This window comes from Pelodiscus sinensis, chromosome 1, assembly GCF_052426305.1.
Source record: "Pelodiscus sinensis isolate ZL-2025 chromosome 1, ASM5242630v1, whole genome shotgun sequence".
Taxonomy (NCBI): Eukaryota; Metazoa; Chordata; order Testudines; family Trionychidae; genus Pelodiscus; species Pelodiscus sinensis.
In genome coordinates, this window is record NC_143052.1 from 29,165,016 (window position 1) to 29,190,985 (window position 25,970).

The 25,970-nt window shown below is 44.5% G+C and overlaps 1 protein-coding gene across 1 annotated transcript in view; it reads right to left on the reverse strand.

Moving 5' to 3' along the window:
- Positions 1-25,970, reverse strand: part of LAMB1 (laminin subunit beta 1) — a 92,023-nt gene that overhangs the window by 43,009 nt on the left and 23,044 nt on the right. Inside the window, exons 7-19 of the mRNA XM_075927255.2 lie at positions 24,186-24,388; positions 21,473-21,593; positions 21,088-21,276; positions 20,555-20,734; positions 20,014-20,126; positions 18,628-18,707; positions 14,517-14,652; positions 4,225-4,383; positions 3,398-3,528; positions 3,053-3,176; positions 2,304-2,508; positions 1,998-2,141; positions 1,120-1,351 (exon numbers count right to left, since the gene is read on the reverse strand). Of these exons, the coding sequence (XP_075783370.2) occupies positions 1,120-1,351; positions 1,998-2,141; positions 2,304-2,508; positions 3,053-3,176; positions 3,398-3,528; positions 4,225-4,383; positions 14,517-14,652; positions 18,628-18,707; positions 20,014-20,126; positions 20,555-20,734; positions 21,088-21,276; positions 21,473-21,593; positions 24,186-24,388 (2,017 nt within the window). The remainder of the gene's footprint in view (positions 1-1,119; positions 1,352-1,997; positions 2,142-2,303; positions 2,509-3,052; positions 3,177-3,397; positions 3,529-4,224; positions 4,384-14,516; positions 14,653-18,627; positions 18,708-20,013; positions 20,127-20,554; positions 20,735-21,087; positions 21,277-21,472; positions 21,594-24,185; positions 24,389-25,970) is intronic.

The window sequence follows — 25,970 nt, forward strand, 5'->3', positions numbered from 1 at the left end:
TCTGCAACACACACTCCTGTGATAAGACAGGTACTGGTCTGGAGCAAAGATAGGAGCCATGCAAGTGCCCAGAAGTTGCTTATAGAGGATGGATTCATCTCTTTCCCTCAGAATGTGCTTTGGTCTCTATGACTGCAATCAGATCAGTGTCCAGGCAGCAATGGCAAGTTCTGCACCAGAGCCCAATGTTTGGCCACTAGTTGAGGGAACTCTACACAGAGACTTAAGTGATAATGTAGATATCTAAAACAGTCCTGGGTTTGTTTATCTCCTTACAACATGTGGACACTATGGGTATGTCTACACAGCAATGTTATTTCGAAATACTGTCGAGCTGGAGGACTTCTTACTCTGATTCCTGTAACCCTCATTGTACGAGGAGTAAGGGAAGTCAGAGGAAGAGGACTCTGTTTTGAAATAAGTACTGCGTAGACATTCCCAATTTCTAAATAAGCTACGCAATTGACATAGTTCAATTTGTGTGGCATATTTCGAGATAAGTCCTGCTGTGTAGACGCACCGTCTGAGAGGAATAAAGACGCTATCCACGGACATTGTCACTTTTTTCTCCTCATCCCGCCCTCCCGCCCCGCCAGCTTTTGTAACACAAGTCTTTGGACTTGTTCTGAACCCAGATAGTCCAATTTGATTGATCAAGACACTTCTTCATCCCTATTTTTGAATGCTGAAATCCAAGTAAGATGGGCATGTGATATTTGCATAGGGGGCCACTTCTCCTTTTATAAATAGGAGACATTAATTCTCCATCACGTAATAATGGTAGGGCATCTCAGTGCCCAATTGGAGTTGTGCACTAGATCATGCTAATTTCACTGACTTCAATGGGACTTCTTTGAGTAATGACTTGGGGATTAATAACAAGGAATCCTGTGGCACCTTAAAGACTAACAAGTTGATCAGGGCATAAACTTTCCAGCAGGCTGTGAAAGCTTTGCCATAATCAACTTGTTAGTCTTCAAGGTGCCAAAGGACTCCTCGGTCTTGCGGAAACAGACTAACACGGCTATCCGTCTGAGACTTTGGGATTGGGTGTTAGCTTTGCCTGAGGCAGTTCAATGGACAACGTATCAGTAAATCAGCTCTAAGATGAGAGAATACCTTTCACAGTTGTGTCCCATGGTGGAATCGCGGCAATTCAAACATTCCCCAGTGTATGGGTCACAGTCATCCGTGTGGCCATTACATTGGCAAAGCTGACAGCTTGGAAACCCCCAGTATCCAGGTAAGCACCTATCACACTGACGGCCATATACTCCATGGAAACAGTGGCACTGGCCAGTCTCAGGATGACAGAAGGAACTGACAGAACCTTGCATGTGACAGTCACAAGCTAAATAAAATAAAAATGCAGGTAAAAAGCCATAATAGTTAGAAAACTTCTCTTCCTTTTTGCATCTATTACATCTTTGCCAGAGGCTACTGTGAAGGTCAAGACTATCATGGGGTTCAAAAAGAGTTAGATAAATTCATGGAGGTTAGGTCCATCAATGGCTATTAGCCAGGATGGGCAGAAACGGTGTCCTTAGCCTCTGTTTGCCAGAAGCTGGGATTGGGCAACGGGATAGATCACTTGATGATTATCTATTTTGTTCATTCCCTCTGGGACACCCGGCTATGGCCACTGTCAGAAGACAGGATACTGGGCTAGCTGGACTTTTGGTCTGACCCAGTATGGACATAATGTTTTTATGCAGCTGCAGCCTCTGGGTCTGGCTCTGCAGTCATTACACTGGCAGTGCTCCCACAGAATCTAATGAAAGGTTTGCCCCAATAAAAGCTAAAAGACCAGGTCCTACAATGGTAGTAGGATACAAAAGTTCAACAAAGTGGGGACTTTAAACTGGATTTCCTAGGTTATACTTAGATGCAGAGAACAACAACTTCATGTCAGAGAGTGTTAGAGATCAATATTCCCTGTTATTAGATTTGCCATGGCCTGAGTAGAATGGACATGCCGAGATTATGAATTAACATACGGGTGCATCCGTTAGGTCCAAACCCAAAGGTGCCAGGCGCACATCGGTCACATTTTCTTCCAACAACATTAGGTCGACACTGGCACTGTCCTCCATTAGGGTCACACACTGAACTGAATGAGCCTTGAGGATTACACTGGCAAGCTGAATAGTGAGAAGAGAACAGAATTTGGAAAACAGAACACCAAAGCTCATCTGGGTTTGAGCATCATCATCCACAGACGCACCTCCACCCACTTCTTGGCAGCAACATTAACAGCTGGAAAACTGTAATTTACTCTGCAAGTCAATTAAAGTTGTACATACCTAATGCAGACTCATGTAGCAGTGCAGAGATGCTAAAAATAATATTCTTGCAGACATCAGTCATAGGGGTTTTCACAACGCTCCTACTGTTTTCCAGACATCGATATCTTTGAAATGTTTCCCAAGCGCTGTTGGTGATCACATCTTCACCTGAACCCCCCACCATGAATATGTCCAACGACTTGCAGTAAGGCATAAGAACAAGCTATGAAACAATTATAAAATGACCAAATGTTACCATTTATAATACCAGTCCGTTTTTGTCTAAACTAAATATTACTTCATTTTTTATTATGCTGGATTTTTAAAGTAAATCAAAAACAAACCCCCCCAGCAAAAACAAGAGCCTCTTAATTTTCCATAAGAAAAAAAAATCTAGCACCCACATAATGAATATTTAATGGAAAACATGGAAGCTCAGGTTTGATATTCATGATGTGCCTGCTTCACTTCTATAAATAAGTCTTTCCAAAGATCAAAACTAACTGTTCAGTACTTAGCACATTAGTGATCCTGTAATGTGTAACAAAGAATATATATCAGAAAAAAACCAAACTGTGCACATACTTTAAATCTGAAACTGTTTACAGTACTTGAAATGGTTATAAAAGTATGGCCAGGGAAGTGAATAGAACTTCCATTGACTTCAGTGAAATTTACATAGCAGCACCCAAATGGAATATACCACCCTTGGTCTTTTAAAGTTTTTAATTTTTCTTCAAAAACATTGGTAAAAAACTTGCACTTACAGAGTCAATGAGTGTGTATGGGCTTTCCAGCTCAGTATCGACGGAGGAATACTGTGTTAGCTCCAGACGAACAGTGTAATTCAGTCCCTTTTCAAAACACACTGGGCGTGGAAGGACTACATATCTGGATTGGAGACAGGATGTTTGGTTTTCATTTAAAATGCTGAATGCAATAACTCTTTTTAGAGGGGTCTATGGAATGTTCAAGAGAATATTCTGCCCCTTCTTGTTTGTTTTTTTAAGAATGAATATAAGTTTTGAAAAGAATATTTGAAAACTTGTGCAACCAAATTCTAAAATGTCTATCAACCCTGAAACAAACAAAACAGCAGCAGTTATACAGACCTTGAACCTGGTGATAATGATACATTCTGATTATCATCAAACTGAGGAACAGTATTACCACATCGGCTACTTGTAGGGATCTTGCCTGGGCGTGAAACAGTAATAACAGCTTTTTCCCAACGATCTGGTAACTGGAAAAATTAGGCAGCATTAACCAATGGATAAGTCATTAAACTTCTGATAGCAAAAGTACACGCAAGAATGAGAGCAAACAAGACGCATAAGTAACAATCACAATTTATGGCACCCCATTCCTGTAACCAGATATATGTGAACAACCTGGACTGAACAGTTTATTTGACGGATTTTTCCTTCTTTTTGTTTGTGGACTAGCCACAAACAGATCGCGATTTTCTAAGAATGGTTGACATTTATTCCTGTGTTTACAATTATTCCATTAATATTTTATGTAAATTTATTTCAGTATATAGATCATTTGTGTGAGCTGTGCAATTAGTCTTCTACTGAAACATGGCATGGTTTCCACTCTCTTTATCAGTAGTGCTTGCTATGTTATGCCTAATTTATATTCTCAACTGGTATCAGTCATAATTTTTTAAATTATCCAGAAAGTACCATGCTTCCAAATGGCAAAACTACAATAAAATAATAAATAAATTGTGGTTGTGAGGCAAACAGTAGTGGTCAGATATGCAAAAAGCTTTTACACTAAGTTATTTGATGACAACAAGGATTATCTTCACACCAGTCAGCTCCTAGCATTCCACAGGCAAAACTCAAGCCTTGTTACATATTTCTACAACCCATCATCGCCTCTCAAGAGGTAACAACGTTGATAAACATGGATGTAAAGAATGGCCAGTTACCTGTGGTTCATAACGAATCACAACTTCATACTCCATAGAATATGGAATATCGTCGATATAGAATTCCAGATATGCGCCTTCAGGGACTCTTACAAATCCTACTCCAGTCCAGGATGGGATACGATCGGGAGAATACTGGCGCTCTACTATACTCACTCCCTAAAGAAGAAGGGGAAGTTATTACAATACTGGGAGGAAGGAGGGGAGTAGCTAAAAAATACCTGTTCAGTGGTGAAAGCAAAAATCCACAAGTACAGAAACTCCATGGACTAACAAGTTATTTGTGTATTTGCATTTTCATGGTTGCTTAGTTTGTTATTAAAATCATATTATGGAGAAGACAAGAATATATGTCTCTTTATAAAAATAGAGACATATCTATACCTTGCCCTCATTTGCAAATACAAAACCTTTTCTTTCATTGCACAGAGACTGAAAGAAGCTATTAGTGAACAGCTCTGTCAGTTTATTCATTATGTAATTTTAAGTTTAAAATACCATTGTGATGTAAACCATTGATCATATTTAAACATTGTCTTGCACAAAACACAAAGTCAATAAAATGCACTGCTGCAATCCAGAATGTAACTGATGTAGTTTACTAGAGTTTCTCCATGGTGTATTAGTAATTCTTACAAGTTTCTGGTAATTGCTGAGCTCTCTCACTCCTGTTAACATTCAAAAAGGGCAATTAGTGTGATTACCTTGAAGCCTGTTTGACTAGAACTGGGCAACCCAAATCAGAAGTTAAGGGCTCATCTTAAAAACTGGAAACAGTCATCCAGAAAAAGGGAAGGCACTAAAACAGGTGTGGGGAATCTTTTTTAGGTCAGGGGCCACTGACCAACAGAAAAGTCGGGGGAGAGGGAATAACAAAACCTCTCTCAGATGTGGACTCCAACCCCCAAATGGAAAGGGCTGGATGAACTCTTCCAGGAGTCTGGTATTAGTGGATTTTATGATGCTCCCCCCCCCCTGCAAGCTCTGGGGTGGGGCCAAAAAAGAAGGGTTCAGTGCATGGGACGAGGCTGCCAGAGAGCAGGTTAGGGTTGAGGTTGATGGGCCTGAGAAGGTGATGGGACAGGAGCAGGCTGGGTGTGAGGGTGCAGGATCTGGGCAGGAGGTGTAGGGTACAAGAGCAGAATGGGGGTGCAGGAGTGGGCTGCGAGGGCTGGTGCAGGAGTGAGTTGAGGGTGGGGGTGCAGGGTCTGAGCATGTGGGATTGTGGGGGAGGGAGGGATGGGATACCTACCTGGCACATCTCCAAGGGGGACACAGGTGTTCTGTGCAGCTTTGCATGCTACAAGGAAGCGCTCCCTGCAGGGTCCCCCCCCGGCCGTCAGTCTCATTGGCCGTAATTCCCAGGCAATGGAGGTAAGGGGGCGGAGGGGTGGTGCCTGCAGGCAGCGTTCTCTACAGCAGGGGTGGGAACCACACATAAGTAAGAAGCAAATAAAAAAATAAAATCCTCAATGATGTGGCCTCCGACTCAGGAGAAGAAAGTGGGCGGGGAAGGGGTATTAGCATGGGTCCCCAGTGCTGGCAGGGGGGGAAACCTGGAGCCTCTAGGGCTGGATCCAGGCAAGCTGGGGATTGCATCTGGCCCCCAGGCCTTAGGTTCCACACCCCTGCTCTACAGTGTACAGAGCCACATGGAGCTGCTTCCTCCCTCCTGCCAGGTAGAGCCTGCAGGCCCAATCCAGTCCATGACCTGCTTTGATCAGGACGACGAGGTCTGGGGGAGTTTCCCTCACAGCAACAGGAGCGGATATAGGGCAGGGCGAATGGGGCAGCCGCTCTGAGCCCCGCGCTTCAGAAAGCCCCGCGCATGCGCTGTGGTAAAGGGGGGGCCCCACGGAATTATGCTGCCCGGGGCCCTGCAAAACTGTCATCTGCCCCTGCACAGCAATGTGAGCCAGCCAGTGTTGGAAGAACAGGGTCGACTGAACCCCTGTGTGACGGGCCGCCAGCGACTCGCACGGCAGACTGCCGGGGCCGTCGGGCTGCGGAAAGCGGTGGCGTGGCCCAAGCCCCTCCCACCAGCCCTGGCACGAGCAGGGGAAGCCGGCGGGGCCACGCTCAGCCTCCACAGCTGCACCGGCAGGGAACTGCTGGTCCCTCCCTGGGGGCCGCACTAGGCGGGGGCTGGGTGGAGCCATGCAGCCGAGTGGCTGCTGAGAACACCGGCACGCCGCCAGAAGGGGCGGAGCCCCAGGAGGCGTCTGGCATGGCGGGCCATTTTAAAAAGGCTCGCCACCACAGAGGGAGGGGGTCACCTCCTCGCAAAGAGGGAGGAGAACCCCCAAGCCCAAGACGGACCCCAAATGACACCGAGGCCGGCAGATGGCCCGGCCGCGGCCCTGGGGTTCCCGGGACAGCCACCGCAGCTTGCGGTCAACCAGCCCCGGCTCCAACGGGGACTGGACCCCTCCCCGCCGGCCTTGGAAGGAACGGCCCAGTAGGGATCGGACCCGGCAGAGGGAATGGACCCGTGAGGGATCGCCGGAGCGACTCCAGACCCGGACTCCTGAACCAGGGTAGGCTCCGGGAAACAGGATGACAGTGCGAAAGTACCTGGGAAGGGAGGAAGAAGCCCGGGGTGGGACCCTTTTGGCGTCCGTGGGTAGACGGGTTACGGCAGGAGTGACCCCCGTCTACCGCATCGGGGCGTGAGCAAGCCCCGACGCTTAGGGCCCCGGGCTGGGACCCGGAGAGAGGGTGGGACCGGGTCCCCCTCCCTCACCCCCGAGGAGCATTCAATCCTGGGCAGCGCTGGCTCAGGCATGCGATAGAACCAGGCGACAGCCAAACAAGAGGAGGCTGGACTGTGGGCTCAGGCCCCACCCTGCAGGGACAGGTGATAACTGCAGGGTCCGCTGACCCCCCCCCTCCCCTTCTGGGAGGGGGTGATCACACCCAATTGTCCGGGCTTACAAGCAGGGGCCCGAGACAGGATACTGGTGGAAAGAGGGCAAAGGGGTTCGCCGAGCCCCCCTCTCGCTCTGGGAGAGGGTGATCGCACCCCAAACCCCTCACACCCTGTAAGACTGAATGTTTGTTCCAAGCAGAGGCTGTTATGAACTTGTGACCAGGAAGTTGCTCCAGCCTCAGCTCAGAGCAAGCACCCAGTCACTTGGAGCAGGCGTGGCCAATCCGCGGCTCTTCCCCACCCCCCCGTCGGTGTGGTTTGCGAAGCCGCCCCCGAGGCTCATGAAACCGCCCTCATGTCCCCTGAACACTGTCCACGCCTCCGAGCTCCCCTGTGCTCACCGGGGCAGGGGAGACATCCAGATCAAAATGGCTCTACAACTTTTTGGAGGCTCCTTTTTTCCTTTTTGGGGGCTCCTTTTCTTTTTTTTGCTCTACAACTTTTGGCCCTGGCTCTTCATGCTGGATCCAGATCTTGGCTATTCATCTGGAATGGGTTGGCCACCCCTGACTTGGACGGCTTAATGCAGGGATGGGAAACCTAAACCCTGAGGGCCAGATGCAGACACTAGCTTGCCTGAATCCAGCCCTTGATGCTCAGGGATTTCCCCCTTCCAGTATCGGTGAGTCTGCACTGGCATACCATCCCCCCACAGAACTAGAGCACAGAAAATCTACTAGCCTAGGGCTCTGGTATGTGAGGGGAATAAATCTACTAGCCTAGGGCTCTGGTATGTGAGGGGAATGTAGCCATGAGAGTGAGGATTTGGAGGTTTTAGGGGGTTTTTTTTGTTTGTTTCTCACTTGTGCGCAGCCCCTGACCAAAAATGTTCCCCACCTCTGGCTTAATGTTTTCTCTTACTATTATCTTCAGAATAAAATGGACTTGCATAAAAAGAGCTATGTTGTATCTACAGCCGAGGATAGTCACACTGTTAACCATCATGGAAGAGAAAGCTAGCAAGTGTTCCTGGGTAGCCCATATCTGCTGGGAATAACACTTTGAAAGCTGAAAACACTCTGGAAGCACTCCAGTCAGAAGGGAGCAAAACATGTTCGACGGGGACAGGTGAGCAAAGCCCACAGGTAAGTGGAGAACATGGGGACCTGGGAGATGGGTTGGAAATGGGAGGGAGTGTGGGCTACAATGGCAGAGAGAAAGGAGGGTCAGGGCAAAACTGGGAGGCAAGGTCAAATCAGGATCTTAGATGCCTATATACAAATGTGAGAAGTATGGGAAATAAGCAGGAAGAACTGGAAGTGCTAATAAATAAGTACAATTATGACATTGTTGGCATCACAGAAACTTGGTGGGATAATACACATGATTGGAATGTTTCTATAGAAGGGTACAGCTTGCTCAGGAAGGATAGACTGGGAAAAAAGGGAGAAGGTGTTGCCATATACATTAAAAATGAACATACTTGGAGTAAGGTGGAGATGGACATAGGAGACGGAAATGTTGAGAGTCTCTGGGTTAGGCTAAAAGGGATTAAAAACAAAGGTGATGTCATGCTAGGAGTCTACTACAGGCCACCTACACAGGTGGAAGAAGTGGATGAGGCTTTTTTTAAACAACTAACACAATCATCCAAAGCCCAAGATTTGGTGGTGATGGTGGACTTCAACTATCCAGATATATGTTGGGAAAATAACACTGTGGGGCACAGACTATCCAATAAGTTCTTGGACTGCATTGGAGACAACTTTTTATTTCAGAAGGTTGAAAAAGCTACCGGGGGGAAGCTGTTCTAGATTTGATCCTAACAAATAGGGAGGAACTGGTTGAGAATTTGAAAGTGGAAGGCAGCTTGGGTGAAAGTGGGTGAATCATAGAGTTCACAATTCTAAGGAAGGATAGAAGGGAGAACAGCAAAATAGAGACAATGGATTTCAGGAAGGCAGATTTTGGTAAACTCAGAGAGCTGATAGGTAAGGTCCCATGGGAATCAAGACTGAGGGGAAAAACAACTGAGGAGAGTTGGCAGTTTTTCAAAGGGACATTGTTAAGGGCCCAAAAGCAAGCTATTCCGAAGTGTTGGAAAGATAGAAAATATGGCAAAAGATGGCCTTGGCTTAACCACAAGATCTTGCATGATCTAAAAATAAAAAAGGAGTCATATAAAAAATGGAAAGTAGGACAAATTACAAAGGATTAATATAGGCAAACAGCACAGGAATGCAGGGGCAAGATTAGAAAGGCAAAGGCACAGAATGAGGTCAAACTAGCTACCGGAATAAAGGGAAACAAGAAGACTTCTTATAAATACATTAGAAGCACGAGGAAGACCAAGGACAGGGTAGGCCCACTGCTCAGTGAGGAGGGAGAAACAGTAATAGGAAACTTGGAAATGGCAGAGATGCTCAATGACTTCGTCTCGGTCTTCACCGAGGACACTTAACATAGTGAATGCCAGTGGGAAGGGGGTAGTTTTAGAAGGTAAAATAAAAAAAGAACAAGTTAAAAATCACCTAGAAAAGTTAGATGCCTGCAAGTCACCAGAGCCTGATGAAATGCATCCTAGAATACTCAAGGAGCTGATAGAGGAGGTATCTGAACCTCTAGCTATCATCTTTAGAAAATCATGGGAGACAGGAGAGATTTCAGAGGACTGGAAAAGGACAAATATAGTGCCCATCTATAAAAAGGGAAATAAGAACAACCCAGGAAACTACAAACTAGTTAGTTTAACTTCTGTGCCAGGGAAGATAATGGAAGAAATCATTTGTAAACACTTGGCAAGTGGCAAGGTGATAGGGAACAGCCAGCATGGATTTGTAAAGAACAAATCATGTCAGGCCAATCTGAAAGCTTTCTTTGATAGGATAACGAATCTTGTGAATAAGGGAGAAGTGGTGGATGTGGTATACCTAGACTTTAGTAAGTCGTTTGATACGGTCTCGCATGATCAATAAATTAGGTAAATACAACTTAGATGGGGCTACTATAAGGTGGGTGCATAACTGGCTGGAAAATTGTACTCAGAGAGTAGTTTTTAATGGTTCACAATCCTGCTGGAAAGGCATAACAAGTGGGGTTCCGCAGGGGTCTATTCTGGGACTGGCTCTGTTCAATATCTTCATCAACGATTTAGATATTGGCATAGAAAGTACGCTTATTAAGTTTGCAGATGATACCAAGCTGGGAAGAATTGCGACTAATTTGGAGGATAGGGTCATAATTCAAAATGACCTGGACAAATTGGAGAAATGGTCTGAGGTAAATAGGATGAAGTTTAATAAAGACAAATGCAAAGTGTTCCACTTATGAAGGAACAATCAGTTTCATTCATACAGAATGGGAAGCAACTGTTTGGGAAGGAGTACAGCAGAAAGGGATCTAGGGGTTATAGTGGACCACATGTTGAATATGAGTCAGCAGTGTGATGCTGTTGTAAAGAAAGCAAACATGATTCTGGGATGCATTAACAGGTGTGTTGTGAGCAAGACATGAGAAGTCATTCTTTCGCTCTACTCTGCGCTGGTTAGGCCTCAATTGGAGTATTGTGTCCAGTTCTGGGCGCCACATTTCAAGAAAGATGTGGAGAAATTGAAGAGGATCCAGAGAAGACCAACAAGAATGATTAAAGGTCTAGAGAACATGACCTATGAGGGAAGGCTGAAGAAATTAGGTTTGTTTAGTTTAGAAAAGAGAAGATAGAAGGGGGACATGATAGCAGTTTTCAGATATCTAAATGGGTGTCATAAGGAGGAGGGAGAAAACTTGTTCACCTTGGCCTCTGAGGATAGAACAAGAACCAATGGGCTTAAATTGCAGCAAGGGAGGTTTAGGTTGGACATTAGGAAAAAGTTCCTAACTGTCAGGGTAGTCAAACACTGGAATAAATTGCCTGGGGAGGTTGTGGAATCTCCATCTCTGGAGATATTTAAGAGTAGGTTAGATAAATGTCTATCAGGGATGGTCTGGATAGTATTTGGTCCTGCCATGAGGGCAGGGGACTGGACTCGATGACCTCTCGAGGTCCCTTCCAGTCCAAATATTCTATGATTCTATGATCCTATAAGTCTCCACGCAGATGATGACCAAGGGAACCAGGAACCTGACAGCAGATGCCCTTACTAAAGAGGAGACATTTTTGTGTGCATCTGAACTGTGACAGCCCAATCATGAATTTTCACAGTCTTCAAAGATAGTACAGCTAGCTATAAATTACCCAGACTTTGGGCAAAGGGAGAGTCCTCCATGAAGGGTCACACACTACCTGGCAGAAGTCTGAGAGAAGGGAGCTTTTGGGCATGTCTTGAGATGAATACTCATGGTGCTATGTGACAAGGAGTCAGAACCTTGGGTTTTGTGGACAACTCACTTTCTACTGTTAGAATATCCATGCAAATGCACTAATTTTACTCTGCCTAGTAGAAATATTTGTAAATATTAGCAAATACTTAGAAAAAATAGTTTTGTATTTTCCAATGGCTCTTTTCACAAGCAAGTGTTTGTGCATCTGTAAATTTCTCTCTCCTAAGCTACCCTTCTATTCATAAGGAAAATCCTAACACAGTAACAGTGCATAGCTCACACACTCCATGTGGTGTTTCAAATTCTATTACACTGCCTTGCTTTCTGTATGGTCTCACCATAAGGTAGAACTCAATAGAAAAAAGCCTAATTTGTCTAATACTGCAAAGTGACTGCCTGAAATTAATTAACAAATGCGAACTATTATCTGTTGCTTTTGGAGACAAAGTTACCATATAGATATAATGGTATAGCTGTTGAGTATGAATTAAGAGTAAGGTTGTATTCACAACCAATGAGAGGGCAGGGGAGGAAAAGGGACATGCAGTCCAGGCACAGAGGACTAACTAAACGAGATAATGTAACATCTATAATGCTCTTCTTTGGACTCTAAACTTCATTTTTAGTCATTAATGAAAGAAACTCCACTTGGGAGCAGAACACCAAAAATGGACACCTGCTATGATACTTAAATGTCTGTTTGAAAAAGTCACATATTCTCTGTGTGGGATTTTTATTGAAACAAACAAAGTGACTTAATGACAGAAATCCCAGCATTCTTGAGAAATGCAGTGTTTAAAAATCTAGGTGCAGCAGAATAAAAAAGCTGCTAGGTCAATGTATGTTGAATGCAGCAAGGGCCAGGAAATGGATTTTAAAAGAAAACCTATGGCAAAATAACCTGGAGATTTTCCTTTAAATTACCATATGAATTATTGTCAATGCCCAGTCTACCATCTGTGGATTAACAGTTCTCCCATATGATCAGAGTCTACATTTTAACTGTTACAACACTGGCCCTTTTTGAAACAAGATATGCTATCTAAGGGCCAGCAGAATTTTCCACGTTTCTATTGAACCTGCTGTGGCAAACCACAGGCAGTGGGCTGCAGGAGTTTGATACTATTTGGCATCCAGGAGGTGGGCAGGCGTTAGCCCGCCCACATCTAAAAGACCACCCCCCAACCTGTGGGGAGGGTCCACAGAAACTGGACAAGCCAACTAATTACGGGGGACAAATAATGAAAAAAACAGGTACAGGTGTGAGGGTCAAAGGGTTAAAACGAGGGAACCGGATGGGGATACCGAGCAGAGAACCCCGGACTGCAGGAGTTTGATGGAGGACAGGTACACAGGTAGCTAGGTGAGTGGATTCCTGTTCCCTGCACAGTCTGCTGCTCAGCAACCAAGACAGGCAGGCACCTGAGACTCATTAGAGCTGGCCTGCAGCAGGCTAATGAGACACCTGCAGGCAGTTAAGGCCTGCTGGCCCTCTATAAGGGTATGTCTACACTACCCCGCTAGTTCGAACTAGCGGGGTAATGTATGCATACCGCACTTGCTAATGAAGCCCGGGATTTGAATTTCCCGGGCTTCATTAGCATAAGCGGGGAGCCGCCATTTTTAAATCCCCGCTGCTTCGAACCCCGTGCAGCGCGGCTACACGGGGCTCGAACTAGGTAGTTCGGACTAGGTTCCTATTCCGAACTACCATTACTCCTCGTGAAACGAGGTGTACCGGTAGTTCGGAATAGGCACCCTAGTCCGAACTACCTAGTTTGAGCCCCGTGTAGCTGCGCTGCACGGGGTTCGAAGCAGCGGGGATTTAAAAATGGCGGCTCCCCGCTTATGCTAATGAAGCCCGGGAAATTCAAATCCCGAGCTTCATTAGCAAGTGCGGTATGCATACATTACCCCGCTAGTTCGAACTAGCGGGGTAGTGTAGACATACCCTAAGAGACTTCCCCTCAGATAAGACAGGTATAGGAGAAGGGGGAGGGACCAGAGAGGAGGAAGTGCAGAGTGGAGACAACCTGCAGATTGCAAGCAGGATTGGTTTTCTCCAAGGTGCCATGGAGACGGTACTGTGGGAGTGGTTGGGGACGTGGTCTAGGGAGAGGCTGCTATTCTGTAGTGATCAGGGCAAGAGCCCTGCTACTTGCTGCTACCTAGGGCCCTGGGCCAGAATGCAAAGTAAGTGGGTCGGACCTAAAGACATAAAGGAGTAGCCAACTACCCAATAAGGTAGCACTATCAACTACTCGCTCATTTCTCTTTTACCTCCACAGCCCCACTGTTTTGCATTTTTAAAGGGAAGCTGGCAGGAGAGGATGCAGGCTGAATCCCAGGTTTCAGCACTTGCGCTAGCTTCCCCTTAAAAATGCTAATCGGAAGCAAGCGGGGGTGAGCATTTGTGCTGAGACACAGGAACAAGGATTCAGCTAGTGTCCTCTCCTGCAGGCTTCCTTTTAAAAATGCAAAGCGGTGGGGTGGGGGTGGGTGCTGAGACTGAGTGAATGCTGACACTGCCCTCATTAACTAGTTGATGGAAATTCCATCAACTATTTGATTAGCCCAGTGGTTCCCAAACTTTTCAGCATCATGCCCCACTTTCTGATTTTTTGAACCCCCCCCCAAAAAAAAACTTGTGCTGCCCCGCTCAGTTCCTTTTTCTTGCTCAAGTTGTTGGGGGATGGGGGGAAGAAGTGACTGCAAAACTTGATGGGGGGAGAGGGAGGGTGGTGGCTGGGTTGCCTCATGCCCCCCCTGGAATTTCTTCACACCCCCCAGTTTGGGAACCCATGACAGTTAACTGCTATTTAACATCCCTAGAGGGACCAGGTTTCCCCCAACCCTCCCCATACTGAGTGGACCACCACCAGGGAAAGGGGACTTTTGGACCATTGAGGGGTTTTCCCCTCCAAGCTAGTGCCTATGATGAAAATAGCACATTAAGCATGGAACCTTTGCCTCAGAGTAAACAAGTGGCAGTGGGAGAGTCACCATGAGCCTCTAAGGCATCTTAAAAATCTGCCAGGAAGTGCAGGACCCAGGGGGTATAACCAGAGCTCTGACACACTGCGCTTTAAAATTTGCTACTCACAGGACCAAAGTTGGCTTCCTCTGCCTCATAGATGTAGTGGTCTAGCAACATGAAGTAATAGCTAGGCTCCATTTCATTGCACTGGCGTCCAATTATGTGGGGCCGGCACTGACACTGGCCAGTTTCACTTGAGCAGCTGAAATGTAAGGGGAATACATTTATGTTGCACATATAACGAGAGAACACCAAGGAAACAAACTGCAACAGAACCTGACAGTTACAAACACCTTGGGAATGAAGGTTGTTTAATCTACTACAGGTTGGACTTCCCTGGTCCAGCATCCTCAGAACCTAATTGGTCCCAAATGAGGGAGTTTGCTGGACCAGGAGAGGTCATTTTTGGCCCCCTGTGCTGCTACCTTCCCTCCCTACCCGCTCGTCCCCCACCACACCACACTTGGCTTTCTCTCCTTCCCCCCCATCTGCAGCCTAGCTGAAGAAGCACACCAAGTTCCCATCTCACCCTTCAGCAAACCATGTTCCTACCACCCGTTCCCCCCACAACACAACAGGACATTCTGGTTCTGGAATATGTTGCTAGACCAGAGAGTGTGGATTTAGAGAGGTGCAGCCTATATATTTATATTTGAGTTTGTCTGTCTCTGTCTGATTGCTCAAAAACTCCTCCTAAACGGTAAGAGGTAGGACCATCAAATTCAGTGCACCACTTCCTCTTATCATATTTTAAAGCAAGGTAAGAGTTTGGTTGTGCCAGGAAAATGGGATGTTCCTGGAATGAGCTTGCTTCTCAGTAGGGATGTAAAAAGTCATATTAAAATGTAACCGTGTAACTGCTAAAAATCCTAGTAGTTACATGGTTACACATGCTGCGGGCGCTGTATAAACTTTTACACTGCAGAGCCCACAGCAAAGCCTCCCTGGGAGAGAGCAGGCAGATGCTTCGCTGCAGTTGTGGAGTGACAGCCGCACCTGCCGGCCCTGGTACTGGAGTCTTTGCTGTGGGTCACAGAGTGACAGGCCCAGCTCTTGGGGAGCAGGATAGTGGAGAGCTGCAGCAAAGCCTCCCAGGAGTGGAGCCAGCAGCTCCTGGGGAGCTGGCATGTAACCGTAACAGAAATCGATAAACTGTTGCACTTTTACATCCCTACCATACAGAAAAGAGACAATCACTAGGCAGATGAAAGGGGCTGGCTGGTGGCACCCTCCCATCATCTGGGACTGCTGCAGCCTCAAGCCTTCCAATCCCTAGGCACCCTTTAGGAAGGGTGGGGGGACGAAATTCTCCTCCTACCCTCTCCCTCCTGATTCATACAGGGACACTGCTGTCAGGGAGGGAGGGAAAAGTGCAGTTTGCTACATTTCTCATTCTGGCCAGAGAGCATGGGGGCACAAATCTGGACCTGCCCCACCCAGGGGACATGCACCTGTCCCCCTGGCCGGAGCTGCTGCGGCCCTCTCACCTGGTCCCAAGCTGCTGTGGTGAGAGAGGGTTGGGGGTTGTCCTCTCTCCCTGGGCAGCCTGCATACTGAACCCCTCATCCTCAGTCCCACCCCAGAGCAATGATTTAAATGAAGAAAACAGCAAAAATGTGCTGGTTGTTCTTTCACAAGTGTACTACTGAAGATTGACTTAATCCAGCTTTGATACTTTACAGTGCAGAAGAAAAATACTGCTTTCCCTTATTTTTGTGGTAGTTTTGTTTAGCAAAGTACTGTACTTGCTAAGGGAAAGGGCTTCTTACTGCTGCGTAATTGCATACTTCTGTTTCCAAATGAGGTGCATGGCTGACTTGTCATTTTGTAATTCTGAGGTTCTACTGAATTCCTCTGTTTATCTCTGTTACATTACAGCTTATATGAAGAAGGAAGCACTTCCCAATAGCATGATTGAAATGTTATTTTCATGAATTTTTAATTTTCAAATCACTCATTACTGAAATTCTTCTTTATTTAATAATTTGAAAAAACTGACTTTCAGTAAAAAAATTACAGCATGCTTCTTGAGAACTGAAAAGTTAAAATGTTTACTATTGATCATCTGTTATAAATTTTGGTTATAAATATGATAAATGAATCCATGATGTCAAACAAAAGAAGAAATTAAAAAATGTTCCCCTACTTTCGGCTAGCTCTCATTCTGAGGGTTACTTTTTCAAATGTTTGCAGGTAACAGAAGACAACAGCTATGCTGGCCACAACTTTAAACTCTGCCTCCATAAGCTCTCATTTCCTCCAAGAAGAAAAGCCCTTCTAATGAGAGGAAATCAGGAATGCCTTAACTGTCCCAAGGGGGAATTGAGGAAGTTCTTCCTAAGATACATTTCAACATTATGGGAATGTTTTCCATATTTGGAAATGGATTTCATTGCTTGGGCCAGACCACTTTTGCTTCCATGGCGGTAGTTCAAAGGAGATTTTCAGACTGACTCTGGCTGTATCAGTTAGTCTCTCCACACACCACAGTAAAAGATCCAGAAAACTGTAATTAAGCTGTTTAACAGAATAACCTTAGCTTGGGTTATCACCGCCCATTCCCCAAAGGCTACAGTAAAATTAGAAAGCACATTTATAAAATACAGACAGTCCAACTGCATTGTTTCAGGTGGAATGCACAGTTCCCTAAGGAGAGCCAGAAGGAGAAAACATCTGTTCATTTTCCCACCAGCCAATGATACCCTCTCCAGATAGTTTTGCAATCACTGCAGTTAATAGAGGAACTCCTTGCTCCAAAATGGTTGACAGCTCTTCCCACAACCACCACCAAAGTTGATGAGCTGATTATATTCCTATGAAGTGCACAGTGAATTAATAGATGCACAGGAAAGATCAAGGGCTCATATTCCTGCACATCTAGCAATGTGATATATGCCATCATGTGCCAGCAATGTCCTGCTGCGATGTATATTAGACAAACTGCTCAATCACTTTGCCAAAGAATTAATGCCCACAAATCAGATATCTCCATACGGAAAAACCTGTTAGTCAACATTTTAATCTAACTGGCCATTCCCTTAAAGACCTGAAAACATGCATTTTACTTCAGAGGGTATGTCTACACTACAAAGTTAATTCGAACTAACGGATTACTAAATTAGTTCGAATTAGCCTTGTAGTGTAGACATACCCAGAGACTTTAACACCAGATTACAGAGAGAGACTTCAGAACTTGTATTTATGCTTAAATTTAACATGTTGTGAATGGGCCTTAAATAAAGATGCTAATTACCTTACACATTACAAAGCTCATCACCTAATAAATTATCTTGTTAGTCTTTAAAGCACTACATAATTTTTTCCCTTTTTGTTTTACCAAGATCAGACTAACACGGCTACCTCTCTATTACTCCAAACTTCCTTGGTACAGACAAACCCTAGGGCCTGGTCTATACTTACATATTAGATTAACCTAACTACATTGTTCAGGGTTGTGAAAAATTTCATGCTCTGTGCAATGCAGATAGGCTGAACTAACTCCAGTGGAGACACAGTTAAGTTGATGGACTAATTCTTCCACTGACCTTGCTACCACCTCTTGGGGTGCGTCTAACCTGCAGGGTTTTTTCAGACAAATGGTCTTTTCCAGAAAAAACTTCACTTACGTCCACACAGCTATTGTGTTCTTTCAAAAGAACGCAGAGGTTTTTCTGACATTGGTAAACCTAATTCTACTAGAAAGAACGCCTTTTCTGAAAGAGGTCTTTCAGAAAAAGGCGTGTGTGGATGCGGAAGAGGGAGTTTTTTTGAAAGAAGAGGAAAGAGGAAACAGCACAGGTGCCCTTATGACCACTCCATCCATAGTAATCACAGCTTAAATGTGAGAGAGCTTTCAAAAAAGCAGATCACTTTTTCGATGTGCTTTTTCGACACTCTCTTTCAGAAGAAGTTTTTTCGGAAGATCTTTTCTGGAAAAGCTTCTTCCAAAAGAAGCCTGTAATCTAACATCCCCATAGAGAACTGGATTAACTTCACCAACAGAGAAATCTCTTCTGCCAACATAGGAAGTGCCTCCACAATGGTATTACAGTGGCACAACTAAAATTGCCGTAGCAGCAGCAGCTGTATTGTAGACATGGCCTGAATGCTAGAACTGCAAATGCAGTGAAGTGCAATGAGTGCATGATTATAGGAATGCAACTGAAATTAGACTTACTTATTGTTCAGTGCTCCCCCTTGGTCACAGTCACATGGCCGACATCCATCCATGTCATTGCTCAGGCCCCAGTGTTCAGCCTGCAGAACAATAGGCCATTAATTCTATAATGAGGTGTTGATTTCAAAAACACTCAGTTTGAACTTTAGGCTCATCCCAATTTTAAAGCCAATACAAAACCATGGCAAAGCTATTATAAAGCCACTGAACTGACCACACAAATAATAGACCTAGAATCACTCCACCTCATTAACCTGCTTTTGCGTAAAGAGCTGAGAAGAGATGTGCTCTGCAGTGTATCTGAAAGGTTAAGATCTATGCTTTGAAGGGGCAAAGTGAAGTGAAAGCCAGTACCAAAACTGAGGAGAGCACACTTCTAACAGCTTCCCCCCTCCCTTTAATGACTTCAGTAAGCTTAACTGGTGTGAAAAGAGGCATTTTCATTGTCAGCCAAGTCTCAAAGCATGTACAACTTTGAAAGATAAAGCCAATACTGGTGCTCCACCCAGAAACTTAGCAGCAGCCAGTGAAAAGAGAGAGGGGGCTCTCAGTATGGATATGGCGTGACTTTGTTCCTGTTATTCTACAGTATGCCCTCAGGAGACAGATTGACATGCTTAGCTTTCCCACACAGTTTATGGGCACATAACAGTAGATAAACACAAAGCAAAGCTGGAAAGGAATAGTCCTCTCTGAAAGCAGACCATGTACCTGAGAGTCACAGGATGCTTGGTCAGTACAAGTTTTTTAAACTGCCAAAAAGTGCGGTATCAGGAGAGGGTCACTTTTCTGATACAAGTGAAAGAGTGACACAACACATACTTCTTAGCTATCTCTGCTCTGAGGTTTGGGTAATGAGAGTTAGTCTGATGAAAATCGGAGATATGGCTGGGAAGATACTCAGCACTTTCTGGGGCTGATTTTCACAGCAGACCTCTCTTTTTGTTTGGGTAGTTTGTGACTGTGGTAAATGGGCAGAACAAGTTTTAGATAATTCCAGTGTAACATGCTTGATTTCAGGCACAGTCAGGCAGCTAGAAAGTTGAACATGAATTGCTCCCACTACTAACTTCCAGTGCCATGCTGTGCCCCTCCAAATGTAGCCTGATTTGAAAAACCAACTCTTTGAACACTTGTGCTCCAATATTCCTGGCTTCCTTTCTCACTTTGCTGCTTACCCTTCAATCCAGCATCACAACACCCATTCCTTGTCACTTTACATTCAGGGGTGCCTGTTTCCATTGATTCTTTCTCCGTGCATCTGCTCTCAATCACTAGCAGAAGTTTGGCACCATCTCACTCTACACTTCCGACACGCCAGACTGCCTCTTTCATATTAGTGTTTTTTTCCTATTACAAATCTATTCTTACTGAACGGCTACTTACCAGACACTGCTCACAGTGCTTTCCTGTGGCTAGACGTTTACAATAGCAGCTTCCTGTGACTGAATCACAAGGATTCCCTCCAGGAAGAGTTCCCAAAGGATTACAGGCACAAGCTACATTGGAAAAGGCAAGTACATAAATCAGGACACAAGCATTTATTTATAGTTTGGTCGGTATTTATACAAATATTTACAGTAAGACCATCCTTCATTTCTCAGTGAGCAGTTTTATTGCACATTTTTGTCTGTGTTTCTGCCCTACCTCCCTGACAGATTTCCACAGGCTAAGTAAAGGACTTATATTGAAACAAATAAAGGCTTGTTAGCATTTCAACTGTGTTTACAGTAAGATCACCTGGGACTTCTTATGGAAGTGGGTGTAATCCAAGCCACCTGAAATCTTCAATTCATGTCCTTCCCTCAATAAAAATCAAGGGGTGCATTAGAAGTTCTTCTTTAAGCCCTAATTAATTCCAGAAAGTGCTTTGGATCCTCCATAAAGTAACATTAGTGTATTCCCATTCCATAAATTTTCTACTTACATTGGCAACCCAAGGTGTTATCGGCACTTAATCCATAGAACCCTTCTTTGCAGAGGTCGCAACGTTCCCCTTCAACAAGGGATTTACAACGGCACTGTCCAGCAATAAGACCAGCAGAGAAGTCAGTGTAGCGATCGCATATTCCACCGTTTTGGGAGCCCAGTGGGTCACAATTACAAGCTAAAAAGGAAGCATTGCATACACCTTTATTAACTATACAGTTTAACTACAGTAAAATACATACTTAGGTCTCAGATCGGATTTCTATAGCTCATTAAAAAAAGGCAGTTTGCACATAAAGTCACCAAGGGGTTGCCATTTCCTGGTTTTTAAACAAAAAGAAAAGGAGGGGCCACACTTACCCCAGGCCTCCATCACAAGCACAGAACATCTGTTCATGAACATTCAGCGACGCAGAGAAGAGGAACAGGGCCCAAGAACACAGGTGTAGCTCTTTGGAATTCTTTAACTGAATGCCTTAGAGATCAAAGTACAATGTGCTTCAACATCCTGAGTGATGGCATTGCACTTACGTTCACAGATGTTAGGGTCCCTTATATCTCTCTCAGGATGCTGGAAGTAAAATGGTTTGCATTGTTCACAGTTGCGGCCCATTGTGTTATGCTGGCAGTCATCACACACTCCACCACTGGTATTTCCAGTTGCCATGTACACAGCCATGTCGAAGTGACACTGGGTAGAGTGTCCATTGCAATTGCATTCTAAGGCACAAGGCAAAAAGAGCAGCTTTACTGATGTAACAGGTTTTCAGTAAAGAAGTGTCAGTCTTGTTAATCACGTCTTTACAGTTCATTTAATGCAACAAAAGCCTCATGAACCACCTATGTAAAATCTGTCAAACACTGAAAGCAAAAGACAACACCACAGGATTTAGAAGTGATAGTTTATTAAACATACTTTTACATGCATTACTATTGCGTCCTTCAGCTGGTCTCCATGGTAAGTCATGGTAGAAATCCAAACACAGTTCACAGTTTAACCCTTTGGTATGATGTCGGCACATGCAGTGCCCATGGACCTGTCATTTAAAAGAATAAAATACAAATGTGATATTTTTGATTAAAGAAAATAAGGAGGGGAAAAAAGCCAAATACACAGAGTGCATTCAAATCAGAATGTACTTCACTGTTTCCCATTAAATTAATGCATAATCAGTGAGTGGCTAGCATATCCTTGTATCAAACACTGAGAGAGGACGGAATCACAGAAAGGGCCATGCTGAGTTCCTTGCCTGTGTGAGTAAACGTGCATCCTCACAAAGTACTCTCATGTTCTTCAATGCAATTGGTGTGAATAAATGCTTACCAATATTTGAATACAGAGAACATAATTTGGCCCAAACTGCCCAGAGTAACCTATTGGGGAAAAATAATTAATTATCTATAATCCATTCACATAGGATTAGCCATATCTAGTCTAATACCTTTCTTCTAGGAGTGCCATACTATAGAACAGAGGTGGACAATAACTGACCCGCAGGCTGGATGTGATTCTCCAGGGTTAGCTGCTGTTTACCTGAGCATCCGCAGGTATAGCCCTGATTCGCCATTCCCAGCCAATGGGAGCCGTGAGAAGTGGTAGCCCAGCTCATGAGCCACTTATTGCCCATCCCTGCTGTAGAAGCTTCAGAGAAAGGGAATGGGGGAGGAGGACAGGAGGGAGATATTCTTCCACATCATAATTGATATTTATCACAAACCTGGCTCCAGCCCCAAGATTTACAGAATTACTGGAGAAAATCAGACAACAAGTTGCTCCTATGACAGCAACAGCTGCCATCTTGTTTGGCCATGGATTGAACTTGGGATGAACTCCAGAGCTAGGAGAATCTCTCTAGAATGTGAGCTGATGAAGTGAGCTCTGAGGTGGGGCTGTAAATAGACCCATAGCCGCTGTCGGCTGGGCACAGAGCGGGATGCATTCTGCATCTCAGGCTTTGTCTACACTGCAGGGTTTTTGCGCAAGAAGCTTTTTGTAGAAAAGATCTTCTGCAAAAACTTCTTGTGCAAAAGCGTGTCCACATTTCAAAAGTGCATCGCAAAAGCAGTGTGCTTTTGGGCAATAGAGCATCCACACGGCATGGACAATCTTGTGCAAGAAAGCTCTGATGGCCATTCACAGAATGGCCATCAGAGCACCTGTGCTTTTTCTGATAGGCTCTTTTTGAACAAGAAACCCCTGCAGAGCATCCACACCTGCCTTTTTGCACAAGAGCTGTAGCGCAAAAAGGAGTTATTCCTCATGGGGAGAAGAATAACTCTACTGGCAAAAGCCCTCTGTCCTGTCAATTTACTGTATTTTTTGTGTGTGTGTGCACGTGCAAAAACACACTTGAGGTGTGGACGCTCTGCCGTTTTTTGCACAAAAACAACTGTTTTTGCTCAAAACTCTTGGGCTACGTCTACATTGGCCCCTTTTCCGGAAGGGGCATGGTAATTTTTGAAATCGCAATAGGGAAATGCGCGGGGGATTTAAATGTCCCCCGCGGCATTTAAATAAAAATGTCCGCCGCTTTTTTCCGGCTTTTAGAAAAGCCGGAAAAGAGCGTCTACACTGGCCCCGATCCTCCGGAAAAAAAGCCCTTTTCCGGAGGATCTTATTCCTACTTCAAAGGAGGAATAAGATCCTCCGGAAAAGGGCTTTTTTTCCGGAGGATCGGGGCCAGTGTAGACGCTCTTTTCCGGCTTTTCTAAAAGCCGGAAAAAAGCGGCGGACATTTTTATTTAAATGCCGCGGGGGACATTTAAATCCCCCGCGCATTTCCCTATTGCGATTTCAAAAATTACCATGCCCCTTCCGGAAAAGGGGCCAATGTAGACGAGCCCTTGTAGTGTAGACATAGCCTAAGAATAGGCCACACGCTTACAAACAAAACCAAAACTTCCTCCCAGATGATGAATCTGCTCACAGGTTCCCCTCATACTTTGTGTTAACCAAGACAATCTCATCACCCACAAGACACCACTTCCCAAAACAGCAAGCCATCAAACCTTGATTTCAGGCTGGCAACTCACCCCATACCTTTACCCATGCAGGAAAATCACAGGAAAAACCTGACACAGAAGAAAAGAAAATGCACCTGACCTATTATACAATATTATAACATTAAAGCAGCAGGATTTTCTTCTGCTCAGCCAATGGTCAATTTGTGTACTGAACTCTGAAAATGGATAGCCCTTGTAGTTTTTTTTTTAATACCAGCTAATAGAAATGCAGGTGCTGGTCTTGTTCATTAAAGTGTCTCACCATTTCACCCTATTTGTTTCAATGGTAATCTTCAGCAATAAATCCATAGGTTAGTTCAACGTTGCATAAAAATCCCTTCTCTGAATTAAAATAAAGGCAACTGTATTCTTATCAGGTCTTCAATATAATTAGTAGACATTTTAAGATGTTAAAGTAACTTTAAACTACTCTAAGTTCTCAGTGTTTGATCAACCAAAAAATGGCAAAGACAATTTTATTGTTTGAAAATTAAGAAAATTCTGTCATTCTTACCGATGTATATTAGTGCTAACTTGAATAGATCTACTCAATATGAGGAGAGAGAGCTGAATCAGGCTTAAGGCATTTTATCATAGTTTTAGTGTGAAAAAGTGTGAGCATTTACCATTCCTTCCACCTCTTCATTAAAAGCATCCACTGGTGCACACTCACTGGCATGGCCATAACAGAAACAGTTCCCACGAACCACCATGTCGTAAATGGCATAATAATACTTTTCTTTTATTTCCATTCTAGAATCCAAGAGGTTGTCTCCCAATGTATGCAATTTGGTGAAATTGATCCTTAAATTTGTGATTTTTAACAGGTCTGCAGGGAAAAGCAAACAGTTTCTTGAATCAGTTACCAAATTCTATGAACTGAAGGAAACCAAGAAAACTACAGAGCATAAATTTTAGGCGACCTAACACAGAACAATTTTCTATGTCCAGATATAATACAATATCTGGGTTTATAAACAAGGCTTAATTTTGTTTAAATATGAATTTCCCACATTCAATCCTTCCAGTACAAATGCCAGAGATTACATTGTTTTTTCCCCTAATATGATCACTACATACATGAGATTCATTATTTTAAAAATTGATCTATTGTGTTGATCTATACATTCACAGAACCTTAATATTAATGCCACATGCATCAAATGCCACAACAGATGCCTCAGTTTTCAAGTGCATTTTGGATTTAAAATATAAAATGGGTGGGGTTTAATACTAAGGAAGTTCTCACAAGTAAGGGATGAGCTTGAAGGATTATGTGCATGTTTGCAAAACTTCATTTGGCAATGGCAGAAATACTTAGAATGCAAATACAGGCAGTCCCCGGGTTACATGGATCCGACTTACATCGGATCCCTACTTACAAACGAGGTGAGGCAACCCCGCACTAGCTGCTTCCCCCCAGCAGACCAGGGAGACATGAAGCTAGCGTCCCCCGTCCCCCCAGCAGACGAGGGAGACACAGAACGGCTTTTCTCAGCAGATACCTCAGCTTGAGAATAAAGGACTGAGGGAAGTGAGGTGTGGGAGAATAAAACTGAGCTCTGGAGAAATGTTTGGCTAGAGTTTACCCTACAATATGTACCAGTTCCGACTTACATACAAATTCAACTAAAGAACAAACCTACAGTCCCTATCTTGTACGTAACCCGGGGACTGCCTGTATACTTTTTCTAATATGCCCTCATATCCTTTGAATATTAGCTATATTCTGACGGCAGAAACAACCATTTTTCAACCAACCAAATAAAAAGTAACTGTTTTCATTGGAAGAGGTCTCATAGGAAGACAACATTACAACAATTAATTTAACCTTTGTTTCTTTCTGCCTTGATATTATTCTCCCCTATTTGAAAATACCCGCAGCCTAAGCTAATAAAAATAGAAGTCCTTATAAATCTCTCTTTTTAAACCTTGCTTAAACAGAAAGCACTTAATCAAAGCAGCAGCCAACACACAACCTTCTACGGGATTTGTTTTTCGTTTGCTATCTCATCCAAGCAGCTTTACATTGTTAGACACTAACTTAAATTAAAGCCAAAGCCTGCAAAATGCCTAAAGTTTCTTTTTCAAACTGTGTGCTTTCATACAGCAATAGACTTGTATGTTTGCATTCCTTCATGGGTGAACGTAGGGCTGGGAGAGACAAGCCCCTACCACCACAAGGGTCCTACCCCCCAGAAGCCAAGCCCCCTCCACAACAAAAGTACGCCTCTAGCCCCACACAGGAGCTTCCCAAGCCCCAGAGCATGGGGATGGTGGGCAGTGCATGGCCCCAGCCTCCCCGAACCTGGAGTATGGGGAGGGCGGGAGGCATGCAGCCCCAGAGCATAAAGAAGGCACACTGCTCCACCGCCCCAGCCTCCCCGGTTCCCTATGGGGAGGGTGCACTG